This window comes from Abramis brama (assembly GCF_963993115.1).
Source record: "Abramis brama genome assembly, chromosome: 4".
Lineage (NCBI taxonomy): Eukaryota > Metazoa > Chordata > Actinopteri > Cypriniformes > Leuciscidae > Abramis > Abramis brama.
In genome coordinates this window covers 39,595,328-39,609,408 of record NC_139966.1, presented here as the reverse complement: position 1 = coordinate 39,609,408, position 14,081 = coordinate 39,595,328, and the positions used below count along the sequence as shown (strand labels likewise).

At 37.6% G+C, this 14,081-nt stretch overlaps 1 protein-coding gene across 1 annotated transcript in view; it reads right to left on the bottom strand.

Annotated features, from left to right (window-relative positions):
* The window catches only part of cpm (carboxypeptidase M), a 41,802-nt gene extending 34,332 nt beyond the window's left edge, over window positions 1-7,470 (bottom strand). Inside the window, exons 1-2 of the mRNA XM_084110690.1 lie at window positions 7,273-7,470; window positions 6,371-6,572 (exon numbers count right to left, since the gene is read on the bottom strand). Of these exons, the coding sequence (XP_083966816.1) occupies window positions 6,371-6,536 (166 nt within the window). The 5' untranslated portion in view covers window positions 6,537-6,572; window positions 7,273-7,470. The remainder of the gene's footprint in view (window positions 1-6,370; window positions 6,573-7,272) is intronic.
* Between the last annotated feature and the right edge of the window lie 6,611 nt (window positions 7,471-14,081).

Here is a 14,081-nt window from a genome sequence, read left to right as displayed (position 1 = left end):
TGCAAAATCTGAATAAATAGTTCACCTGAGTGAAAATTCAGTTATTTATTGTAATTGTGTCATTCCAAAAAACAAATGCAGCTCTTCACGGTTGCATCACTTTTGGTTCACTTTTCTTCACTGACACAGACAAAAGTGAAAATACATGATTTTAAAGCTATTGCTATCCAATGTTTGCCCTCCAGACATCTTAAAATGCATAAATGTATACCCCCATCCACACATCCTAACATTTTTTTTTTCTGTGTGTGGAACTTACACACCAGTCAGTAGGTCTACCTGTGAGAACATTTTTAATTGTGCACCTTTACAAAGATCATGGGGGCCATCCGGGACATCCCCAGGCACCAAAGGTAGAGGTACTATTGTGGCCTCCAAACTAATCTGTGGTGTGTGTGGTCCATGTAAAGCTCTCTGAGGTGTGGACCTTGAGATACTTGAAGCCTTTCACTCTCACTAGGGGGCCTCTCTCCAAGTCCACAATAGTTTCTTTAGTTACTTTTAGAAAGAGTGTCAGATTCTCTACCTCCAACAGATTAGCAATTTTTACACTAATTATTGGATTAACTTGTCTGGTAAAGGCATCTTTTTTTCACCACCAAAATGCTGTTGAATGCACAATTTATAGTTGTTCATGATGTCACACACAGTCCATGAAATTTACTTGTAAGTCTAAGGTGGCATTCACACAGAATGCATTTATTCCATTCAAATGTGCTACTTTTCTATCGTTTTTCTATGTAAACTCGCGCTAGACGGACGTGTATAACCGTTGCGTTCGCGCCTTGCGTCTTTTGTAGCGCCTCGCGAATGATACATCATTCTAAAAAAGTTAAAATCAGTTTAACTTTTAAAAAAAGCATCTCAAGATCTTGCGTTTTTTCCCCATTCCACTGCCTGCGTCTTGCGTTTTTCAAAGCAAAAACGCGTTCTGTGTGAACGAGCCCTAATTGCGTCAAACTCTGTGACTGGGTCAAACTCATTGAAAGCAGACTTCACAACCTTAAACATGCTCCAACATGCATGCCTAATAGTATGGCTTTGTTCACACATACCATCGATTGAGAACTTTAACAGCTTGGTTTGGTATTGTCAGCACTAATTTGATGACATTTTGACAGTGAGTCCTGTTCAGTTTCACACAAAACCTCCAAACAGAGAAAAAAAATTAAAAATTATTCACATTTACAGCCAAGTCTCCATGTCATCGGAAAAGTCAATGGACTTCTGGTCCAATACGCATCAATATACTGTAATAATATCAGCCCAGCTATTAAAGCACCTGGACTTTTATTCCCAAAGCAACAAAAGAGTAGGAGTGATCTCTGATGTGTTTTTTTGTTGTTGTGAGATTTAAATTTGACTCCTTAAAGTCGGCATGCAATGAAATTTCACCCCAGTTATTTTCTAATTGCAAGCTATAGATCGTACTGTGAACAAACCTCCGGTCATGGGTTTTATTTTTAAAAAGAAAATGTTTTGACCACATAATGTTTAATGAAAATGTCATAGCTGGACCTTCCAGTGAAAATTACAGATGATGTATGCAGGACATTTAATCAATCATGTAATCTGCTTTAACCTTGCCTCTGTAAACTCACGTTTATCTGCCTCCACTTTTGAGTGCAACGTCCACATCTGAAAATTCAATCAACAACCGATGCGTAGAACCAAGTTAAGGTATACAGCATGACTATATTAGATGGTGAAAGATTAAAATGTCTCCACAATCTGCCTTTACATAGAGATCATTAGTGTAGTATAGTGCAAAGTCTATCAGTTGCAGATGCTGTTTTTAATTTTCTAATGTGGCGCTACACTCACATGCAGTTGTTCCATCATTATCAAAGTTTATTATTTGCATGTGTTTTAAAACCTTGCCAGTTCAAACTTCTGATATACAGTTTTCTGAGTGCACATGCCTGAAGCGCATTAGTTCCCTATTTAAAAATGACTGTTTAGTAACAAATGAACCAGTCTTAAAAAAACAATGTAAAGAATCATTGTAAGATATATTTTTGCCATTATGGCCACCTCTAGAACCAAGTCATTTTTTTCTTTTTCAGTAATCTGTTACACTCGGATGTAGGTACATTAAGAAAACATCTGTTGCTACTTCCATTTCATTGCAACTTCATCAGTGGTTACAAAGAGTCAACCTCCCTATTACACAAATCACAAGAGCCGATACATGCCACTTCCTCCATTAACAAAGTTGTTTTTTGCATTTCCTACCAGAACTGAAATCCAATTACTGCTGTTTATCAAACAAGACAAAATGATGTAGAGAATTATGAATGCTTAAAGGATTTCTGTAGTGTAATCTTGATTAAGCCAACAATGTTGCCAAATGACAACTGGCATTTGTCTGGGTTATTAATCACTCTACAAGCACTTTAGCTAATTAGGCCCAACTAATCAAGCATAAGAAACATAATATTACATCAGAGATAATCATAGTCAGCCTCCAGCCCCGTTCTTACCCTGGTGGGCAACTGTAACACTGATTAGGCCGAGACAGGGCGGTCAACAAACAAGGACTGTCTTCCAGGCTAAGCAGCTGGTGTCCTAGATTACCTCTAGTCAGCTCGGGTCTCTTATTTCCTGGCCTTAAATAGGAGACACAGTGGGATTAGGACAAGGGGTTAGCTTGACAGGGCAAGAGCGCACAATGGCTTCACAATGTCCTTGAGGTCTGAAGTGATTGTAGAAATGGGCTTTACAATCAGCCAGTAACAAAGGTTTCCAAGAGATGAAAGAAATGGGAACAACTTCATTAGGGGTTGCTTTCTTGAAGTGTGACTCCATCAGCTAAATGAAATGGTATGGTACCGCAGTGTCCTTGGATTAGCTTTGAGCACTACCTACATTAGCAGAAAGAGATCTTTAACGGGGGGAAGCAGAGGTTTACTTGAGGTTTTAATCAACTAAAGTGGGCCCAGGAGTCAGCCTTGGGGCACTCCTCTTGTCTAGAGATGAAGTAAACGAGATTTGGTCTGAAGGATACGGAGGACCACCCTTGTAGAAACAGAGGTTGAGAGAATGTGTACAGCATGATATTAGCATCTAAATCAGATGGAGAAAACAGAAGGAGAGAAAGAGAGAGAGAGGGAGGGAGAGAGAGTTGGCAGCGGATGTGTTCTACTCAATGATGTTTTTGTGCGGAGCCAAAAAGAGCAACCTGATCCATGAACCAAATCAACTTAAAATGTCACGGACTAGCAGCACCTTCACCAAAAGATAAGCCAATGTCTCCATCACTCACCGTAACCGTGAGCTAGGCGGCCACAGTAACTAAACAAACTTACTTTATTAAAAGGAAAAACAGGGTACAAATGGCAGGGAGTGGTTATATCACTCAAATTTCCCAACTTTTATGTCTTATGGTATGCAATGAAATTTCACCCCATTTTTTTTTTTTTAAATCTCATAGGCAGCACACTCGATTTCTACAATGATAATAATTAGAAATGTCTGAGCAACAAATCAGCATATTAGAATAATATTAGTAATGGCTGCTGCATTTTTTTTCTTCTTTTTTTCTGTTTTTACTCTATTTTTTATCAAATAAATACATCTTTGGTAAGCATGACTTTTCAAAAACATTAACTTGCAGACCCCAAACGTTTGAATGGTAATGCTAATATTATTATTTTTTACATCAGCCTAATATTTTTTATATTCTAAAAGTGGTTGTATGCTTTAAACAGAGTAAAATCATCTGGTTGGGAATCACTGTCATACAGGACCAGGGTGAGCAACACTAAAATAAGAAAAAGCCTAAACCTTTAGCATGGAATCTTAAGAGTGCCGGACGATCATTTTGTTTCATTGTAAAAACTACTGTCTTGTCTGTCACCCAAATGCAAATCAAAGGTCAGCTTTATTTGTTATACCAATCTCTCAGCACAGGAGCTGCATTGTGCTCCTGTGCGGGCAAGTGTTTACCGTCTCTGTTTAACACTGTCAGATTGACCGTCTGTGGAAAAACAGCAAATCTTTAGCTGAACTGATTTCCCTTTCAAATAACAAATGGGATGAGCAAACTATCCTTTCAAACATCCCCAGACAAAACAGCCTACTTCAAAACGTTCTTTCAGTATGACCGTATAGGCGTAGAGAAAGACCTTTGAAGCATGGCACTGAAGCTACCCAGGATCCTTTTGTTGGGGTAATAGAGTAAAACTGGCTGGTCTTTCCAAGCACCTGAGTAGAACCATGGGAAACTAGTGTTCAAGTTGTGATTTTGCCGCTGATATGAACCGCTTTGCTACACTTAAACTGTTTTGGTATTTGGCGCTTAGAAGACGTGCTACAAGACGTGAAGTTCGGTCAGAGGCCAAGATCCTTATCAAATGTTGTGTATAAGTCACTAAATGAACAAAACAGTTTATCTGATGTGGAAGAGAGATTAAACCAATTTTAACATTATTAAAATACAAGTAGACTATATCAATCTAAAACCTAAGATGATTCAATCTTTCAAGGGTTGAAAGCATTGTGGTTTCAATATGCATGAATGACTAGTAGGGCTTCACTCATAGTAAGTAATAATGTGTTTTAATAACTATGATCAACATGTAGTGGGACTGAAATGGCTGATGGGATTGTATCCAACACCTTTACACAGGACGTTTCAAGGGGAACCAGTACTTTTAGGTACTGTATTTGAGCAAAGCAGCACATTCAGAGAGATACCAATGTGAATTTCCCAGTTACATCAGACAGTGAAAGATATTCGATGAATATTGCTATAAAAGTTTCCAATATACCTTAATAAGTGACCACAAAAATAATATTTGGACATTTAAGCAACACTTGTAATATATATTATATATGAAGCTACCACCCCCATGCTTCACAGTAGGGATGGTGTTCTTGGGATGGTACTCATCATTCTTCTTCCTCCAAACACGTTTAGTGGAATTATGACCAAAAAGTTCTATTTTGGTCTCATCTGACCATATGACTTTCTCCCATGACTCCTCTGGATCATCCAAATGGTCATTGGCAAACTTAAGACGGGCCTTGACATGTGCTGGTTTAAGCAGGGGAACCTTCCGTGCCATGCATGATTTCAAACCATGACGTCTTAGTGTATTACCAACAGTAACCTTGGAAACGGTGGTCCCAGCTCTTTTCAGGTCATTGACCAGCTCCTCCCGTGTAGTTCTGGGCTGATTTCTCACCTTTCTTAGGATCATTGAGACCCCACGAGGTGAGATCTTGCATGGAGCCCCAGTCCGAGGGAGATTGACAGTCATGTTTAGCTTCTTCCATTTTCTAATGATTGCTCCAACAGTGGACCTTTTTTCACCAAGCTGCTTGGCAATTTCCCCGTAGCCCTTTCCAGCCTTGTGGAGGTGTACAATTTTGTCTCTAGTGTCTTTGGACAGCTCTTTGGTCTTGGCCATGTTAGTAGTTGGATTCTTACTGATTGTATGGGGTGGACAGGTGTCTTTATGCAGCTAACGACCTCAAACAGGTGCATCTAATTTAGGATAATAAATGGAGTGGAGGTGGACATTTTAAAGGCAGACTAACAGGTCCTTGAGGGTGGGAATTCTAGCTGATAGACAGGTGTTCAAATACTTATTTGTATTTTATCATACAAATAAATAGTTAAAAAATCATATATTGTGATTTCTGGATTTTTTTTTTTAGATTATGTCTCTCACAGTGGACATGCACCTACAATGACAATTTCAGACCCCTCCATGATTTCCAAGTGGGAGAACTTGCAAAATAGCAGGGTGTTCAAATACTTATTTTCCTCACTGTATATTTAAAAATATATATTTTATGTTTATTTTTCTATCTTATTTATTATTATTATTTTCTTTTTATTATTACTATTTTAATAATTTTATCCTAATGTACATCCTGGTTATATTTGTAAATCTAAATCTTAAAAAAAAAAAAAAAAAAAAAGGCATGCCAAAGGTTTGTCCTGACCACAGCAAAATAAACAGACTGGCATTCCCTGTCTCGATCCCGCAAACACAGACAATGCAAACAGTGAAAAATCCCAGTGCTGAGGGACTGTATATCGGGCCAATCAAATTAATGACTGTTTTATGCATACATACATAGATACATACATGTATGGCTCACTGTACTGCTGCTGCTGCTGCTGTTTGTAGACTCATAAAAATATTTGTTGCACAATAAGCTCTCTAATGATCGGCCAGGCAATAAGTTTGAACCTGTTGCATGCATCTGTTAAAATTAACATGCCCTCAAACTGTACAACACCGTGTGCTCTTCTGCAGGAACACATACGGACAGAGAGGAATTTAACTCACAGAAGACAAACATAGGAAACTATTGTCACGATTGTGTTTTTAACGCTGCACCACAGCTGTTTTACCTTCAACAGACTGTCCGATGCTGTGTAGATGTGTGATCTCAGGAAACGTCCTGTTGACGTCTTTCAAGTACTGCTCCATTTCAACGCTGTTATGATAGCGAAAATCCAGACCGTGAATGGATGACAGCCAGGACCATAAGTACAGGCAGAGCGTGAAGACGAACATCCTTTGAGCCAGCACAATAGAAAAGTGCAAGAACCTCTTCCAGAAAGAAAAAAATAGAGACAACAATGATGTGATGTGCCCTTATTATCCCATTGTCTGTCAAACATGGATACCACATATTTTTAAAAGTCTGTAGGTTTAGAAAGACATTCAATAAATATAACATTCATTCAATATAATCTATCGGCCAATGTAAATGCAGTAAATTCAGTACTATAGCATTAATAACATACTTATATCACATACCATAGTACCACCACAGTACTTTTTGTAAGGGCATTTATTCATTGCATGATGCACAGATAGATAGATAGATAGATAGATAGATAGATAGATAGATAGATAGATAGATAGATAGATAGATAGATAGATAGATAGATAGATTATGCCCATAGCCTACCTGTTTAGGTAGCCATGCATCTCATAGAATTAAATAATAATAATAATAATAATACTGTGGTGGAACCAATATACAGTGATGGTCTGTTGTTTGATAGAAATCTCCTGTTTAAACCATATACAGTGTAGCATCTATCAACAAATAACTAAAACCGTACTTAACAAATTAACAAGTACTGCACCTAAATAAAATGTTTTTTAACATTTAACATTTTAATAAAGTGTTTTTTTGTGTGTTTTTTTTAAAGAGAAACAAACTGCATTACTTCGTAAAGGTATTCACTGACAAAAGTGTACATGTTGTAGTTAATATTAATGAGTTAATGAGCAGCTTTACCTCTTGTGCGTTGGTTGTTCTCCGGCACAGTTTAAGACCTTCTCCTGTTTGTTTAGTTACTCCGCGGTCATTATAACATCTCACATCATGTTAATAAAGTTCATATGTACCCCTCCTGTTCGTGTCATTGATGAAATGAAGGTGTCTTGTTTCATACCGCTGTGAGTTCAACTGACTCAAGCAAGCCTCGTGTGTTTAGTGTACTTGTGCGTGGAGGCGGAGCGCCTCCACACACACACACACGCAGACGCGCGTGCAAACACACACACACACACACACACAGAATAAGTGACATTTGAAAGTTAAACTAACTTAATGGTGTTCAGTGAACGACTGTATCTATTTAAAATGTACATTGTACACGTACAGTTCAGCAGTCGGTACAGAGACAGGTATTAACTGAAGACCACTTTGCATATTATTAGGAATGCGTGACATGTCGATCAATCAAGATTCTTGATATACTTCAATTTGCATATTTTACTTTTGACTGACGTAATGGCTATCATGAATCATGATATATTTTAATATTGTCCACGATCAGATTAAAAAAAGTTTTTTCTTTTTTAAAGTAGTTTCAAATATATTTTTAACTAATTTAATTTAATTTAATTTAATTAAGAGATGTCAGACTACATTATGGGAAATGGTTAAAGGTGCTAAGCTACACCTGGCCACTTTGTGTTTTAAACGCCCTCCGAAACGCAATCGAGACGGATTTTAATCCGATAGCTCAAACCACTTCAGGAGGAGGTCTGGGCCGCATTCCAGACGAAACTGGACAAATGTAAATGCATCTGGTGGTTGAAACCACTTATGTAAATTGTACTCCTCCCAAAAATGGTTAACGTGTGAGAGCGTCCGGAAACAGGTGGATAGGCTATATGTAATATTATAGCCAAAATATGACGACGCTACTGGAACACGCATCACCGCAGATGAGAAGCTGATATTCATTAAGCCAACATGCAAACTATCGCAAATCAAAGTCAAAGTCGCAGACGCTTAACACACAATCATCATCATTAAAAGTAAAGAAACGAAATGATCTTACCAGGGCTGTTACTGCTCTCTCTTATTGCGGTCTTTGATTTTGAAATTTTAGCTGATCATTAAAATTCTCATCATATCTGTTGCTTTCGGTGACGTGCACTCCATTAAATCTGCATATAGCGCGGGAATTGAAGATCGGATTTAAATCTGTTTCGCAAAAACACATTTATGTGACCAGGTGTAAATGGAATCGTTATGATAAATCAGATAGCTATCCGATCTCAGACATGGGCAGTATTTCAATTAAATGTATTTTAAATACGTATTTAATTACTTTAGTGTATTTTGTAATTTGTATTTTGCAGGAGTGGAAAAAATAAAATGTAGTTTGTAACAAAATATTTTGAGGGAGTGTATTTAGAGTATTTCAAATACTTAAATACTTAAGAAAAATCACCATATGCTTATCACCATAGTAAATGATTTTGCCATATTTTCGGTCTGATGTTGCCAATGGCAATGTCCAGGTTAGATGCACGAAAATCACTCGACACCCTGTAGACCGGGCTCCCTCCAAGAAGTGAATGAGTTTTGAACACAGGAGAAGAAGTGGCGCTGCTCCTCTTAAAGAGATACTCCAGTTTTTTTGGAAATATGTTCATTTTACAACTCCCCCAGAGTTAAACAGCTGAGTTTTACCGTTTTCGAATCCATTCTGCCGATCTCCAGGTCTGGCGATACCACTTTTAGCATAGCTTAGCATAGATCATTGAATCGGACAGGACCATTAGCATCTCTCTCAAAAAAAATTACCAAAGAGTTTTGATATTTTTCCTATTTAAAACTTGACTCTACTGTAGTTACATCGTGTACTAAGACCGATGGAAAATGAAAAGTTGCGATTTTCTAGGCTGATATGGCTAGGAACTATACTCTCATTCCTGCGTAATAATCAAGAAACTTTGCTGCCGTACCATGAGTCCAGCAGGCGTAATGATATGACGCAGCGCCTGAAAATAGTCCCCAGCTCGGTATAACATCCAACGTGACCGGGACTAAGTTTGTCTAACCTATTAGACTAACCTTTTTTCAGGCGCTGCATCATATCATTACGCCTGCTGGACTCATGGTACGGCAGCAAAGTTTCTTGATTATTACGCAGGAATGAGAGTATAGTTCCTAGCTATATCAGCCTAGAAAATCACAACTTTTCATTTTTCGTCTGTCTTACGATGTAACTACAGAAGAGTCAAGTTTTAAATAGGAAAAATATCAAAACTCTGGTAATTTTTTTGAGAGAAGTGCTAATGGTCTTGTCTGGTTCAATGATCTATGCTAAGCTATGCTAAAAGTGGGACCGCCAGACCCGGAGATCGGCTGAATGGATTCAAAAACGGTAAAACTCAACTGTTTAACTCTGGGGGAGTTGTAAAATGAGCCTATTTCCCAAAAAAAGTGGAGTATCCCTTTAAAGCACGAGTAGAGTAACGGTGATAATATGGCTACGTAGCCTACATCAAACACGTTTTGCTATTAAGGGCAGCCTACCACACCATTGATGTGAACTTAGCTATACATGCCATTAACGTCAGAGGGAGCTATTTCAGGCCCTGTAGAGATTTAGTGAAATGCCCAATGCCCATGCTTTTTTCTTTTGCTACTTCGCCATTTTGAATTTACACATTTCTCATATTTGTGTTATTGCTACTATTTGTGTTATTGACCTTTCAGTAATAAAAAAGAAGACTTAAGATTATTGTGGGAGTATTTTTGTATTTTCAAAATACTAATTACTTGTATTTTATTTAAATACATTTTTCACATCAGTATTTTGTATTTTATTTTGTTACATTTCATGAGCCAGTATTTGTAGTTTGTAACAAAATAGTTTTTGATGTATTTGTGCCCACCTCTGTCCGATCTGAGAAAACGCATGAAGTGGCCAGGTGTAAATAGCCCCTTAGTTTGGATCTAACATGCATGGCTAAAACTGAGTTTTAAAGATATAGACATCATACATCAAAGGGTTATTAACAAACAGTAAAAATAATAATAATAATAAATAAAAAAAATCAGTAATTTAACCAATGTTATGACCAACAGGTCGTTCACATATCATGAAAATGCCATAAGAGGGCAACGCAAAGAAGAAAGAAAATGAAGTGGATTGCAACCATATAATTTTGTCTCAAGAATGTGGAACTTATTCATTGGACTATAAGAAGATCTGTTGAATTTTGCTGTCAAATTCAAGGTGTAGTCCCTCAGGGCGACTGTACAACCAGATAAATAGCACACCGGTTGCAAGCACATTCTTTACTGCTGAGTTTACCCTCACCTACTGTGAAATGTTGCATATTAGTGAGTAGATTACAGGAAATATATGTGTAACTGTCCAAAAGATCACATAAATTTGCGTTTACTCGTTATTCGTTACAATCTAAAAAGGTACTTTAGCTTGGCCCACTTCAGGTTTCTAGGATAACAAGTGTGAGCTCTCTGGAAGAAAAAGGTCATTTCTCTACAAACTTAAACCAGACCTATCCGTTCTAAAGAAAACCAAGTATTTGCTGTTTTTTTTTTCTAATAACAGAAGGTGGCCTTTCCTGCCTCTTTTTCTGTCCTATACACAAAACTTGATTACACAAGTAAACATACACATAAGTGATGTTTTCATACATGAGTCATGTCTAAGGTAGGATTACTGTCCTCTAAAAACACTCCAAAAATGGTTAAAAGCTTATCATTAAGGTGATGTCACACCACCATTGTTCAGGTAAGATCACATTAACGAAATTCCCCAGGCAAAACAAGTTCGTTTTATATTCTAAGCTGTGTAGTGATGTTTGAAGCACAGCTCAAACAGAAGTCACTTTCAAACTAATCAGCTTGCTGTTGGTCAACACGCGAAATTTGGAGTGCCAAATTTTTAACGCAAATTTTCATGTGGATTCCTTTTGAAATGACTGGATTTTGCCCATGGAAATTCGACGAACGACAGTAAACGTGACCGCACCTTTCAACTTATTTTTAAGCGGGCCATTTCAATTGGAATCCATGTGATTTGGAAGTTTGCGTGAGGGCTAAAGATTTCCCCGTGCAGATTTTTGCAACGGCTTCAAGTTGGTCACGTGAAATTTGGCGCGTTGACCAACAGAAAGCATGCTTGGTTTGAAAGTGACCTCAGTGTGAGCTGTACGGAATATGGTCACCATGATTTTGTAAGAAATGTTCCTGGGTCAGCATATTTTGTTGACCATGGAACAACATTTCTGTCCGAAAATTTGGTCCTAACAATATCCTCACCCCTAAACCTACCCATAAGTTATCCCTAAAATCAGAGGGACATAACAGGTAAATAACACTGATGTAGAAGCACTAAACCCTGGCTGTAAGCCGAAACTTGATATAAACTGACATAACTTGTCTCTCAAATCTGACTGGTTGATTGGAATGTTGTTTCAGGATCAACAAAGATGTTGATCCAGGAACTCTTATTGATACTAACTATAGAATTTCTGAAATGTGTATGTGCAAAAGATGCCGTCAGGATACCAGGTTGTTGCTAGGGTGTACTTGGTGGTTGTTAGGGCATTAACAAAGGCCTTTGCATGGGTGTTGGGAGCATAAATCAGAAGCTAGCTTCTAGATATGGTTTGCTCCTTGAAAGTGGGGTTTTAACATCTGAAAACATAGTAAAGAGGAAACATGTCTGTCGCAGTTGGATGTGGTTTTGTTTCATGTCCATGTTTTCTTGTCTTTTATTTTTGTAGTTTTCATAGTCATGTTCCTGTTGGTAATGTGACTTTCTTGCCTTCATGTGATAACACCTTATGCTTCCCTAGTCTGAATTAGCCGGCTGCTCTAGAATCGCTCTCGCGTTACTTTGATGGCATACGTCACAGTTATGTGGCGTCGGCGCGGTCTCAAGTCGGACACAATTTCTAACCGGCATGCACTGCTTCAAGTCAGCCGCCAATCGGTCTGTGCAGCGCCGTATGAAGTCGAACAAGCCTTTATTGTCAGGTTTTGATTGGTTCCCTTGTTTCATTCATCTTTGAGTCATGTTCTCATTGGTTCATTGCTTTCAGGTGTCTTATGTCATTAGTCCTTAGTATTTTACATTTGCATTTAGCAGACGCTTTTATCCATAGCGACTTACAAATGAGAACAATTAGAAGCAGTTAAACTAACAACAACATGCAAGGGCTATGACCCTTCTCAGTTTAATCTAATGCAGTTCATGCACATTTTTTTATAAATAGAAGAGAAAGTGTTAGTATTACCGGATCAAGTATATACAGCCCTCATGTTATTGTCTCTTGCTTAGCTTTGTTTCCTGTAAGTGCTGTTTGTTGAGTTTTACGTTTCCAATTTTCTTTTTCAAGTCATGTTTGTCAAGTTGTTTTGTTTTTGTAATAAACTACACATGGGTTAAATTCAACTCTCCTTCAGTGTCACAATCATTACACTGTCTCTATTAAAGCCCATAATTCCAGTTTCAATGTAAAACCCTAGTATCTCTTTCACAATCATTAGTCCTGACAGCTGCAATCTAGTCTATAGTGTGCTTCATGTATGAAACTGAGAGAGAGTTCATGCATGTAGATATCTATCTGAAGGTGTTCACTGGTATGTGTCTGTACACATCCACATCTGACGAGAGGTTTCTAGGTATATGTGCGTATATACTGTACAATAAAAACACAATTCTGTTATTTACAAAAATGATAGTTTAGTACTATTTATGTAAATTGATGTCTTCAAAATGTCACATTTTAGTTTCAAAACTAGCTTGGTCTAGTTGAGAAACCAGTTAGACCAGCTTAAACCACCTTAGGGTGAATTAAGCCGTTTCTTTCAGTTGGGTCTTTCTCTTTATTTGGCCTGTGGTCGACTCATTTTTAGGTCAGTTTTTATAAACAATGAGTAGCATCAACAAATTTGACAGCATAAATCAACAGATCAAGCCTCGAGTCAACTGACAGGACGCCCATAAATTGTGTCACTTTAAACACGACAACAAATAGTTTCCAGTGACCTGAAGGTTCCTCTAGTCATCTGTTTGTTCCAGGAAAAAGGTTGACATGCATACAGTTTAGTTTCAACACCAGGCAACTCCTTTGTTTTGGTTCTTATGTGAAGTTTGGCTTTTCAAGAGGTGGCTGTAGATGGTTTTCATACTAAATGAGATGCACAGCTGGAGATTGAACAAATTAAAACAAACATTTTCCACATCTATGTTTGGCTGAAACAAAGAAGTCATGGAAACTGAAAACAATGCTCTAGGCTGTCTTTATCATGAGATAATAAACATTAATCACTCTTATTATTAAAGTATATTAAAGTCCCATTTATCTGTAAGTGTGTTTAGGAACCGAACCCATGAAGCGTTAGCGCCATACTCCACATGTTGAGCTTCTTGAAGGTGAACAGTTTTAAATGAATGACCAAAATGTCACCAGGGCCTGAATTTAATGTCTTTTCTGACATTTATTCAATGACATAACTAAACTAGGAGTCATTAGTCTCATAAGATAAAGATTAAACATTTATATTAAGTGTCATTTTTCGGTCCCACACCACCCTTACCTACAGCTTCATGAATGGTTAAGGTTGAAAATGATCTCTTGTCTCAAATTGCACAATGTGTTCAAGCAGATGGAGACATCTGGTGGTTGCAATAAATTCACACATCCAAATATTTTGCAGTCTCTAGAATTGAATGAGATCTCACATATTACATTCATTAAACAATTTGAGATGCCAGAACAAACAAAACAGTGGCCAGTTTTTTTTTTTTGTTTTTTTTTTTT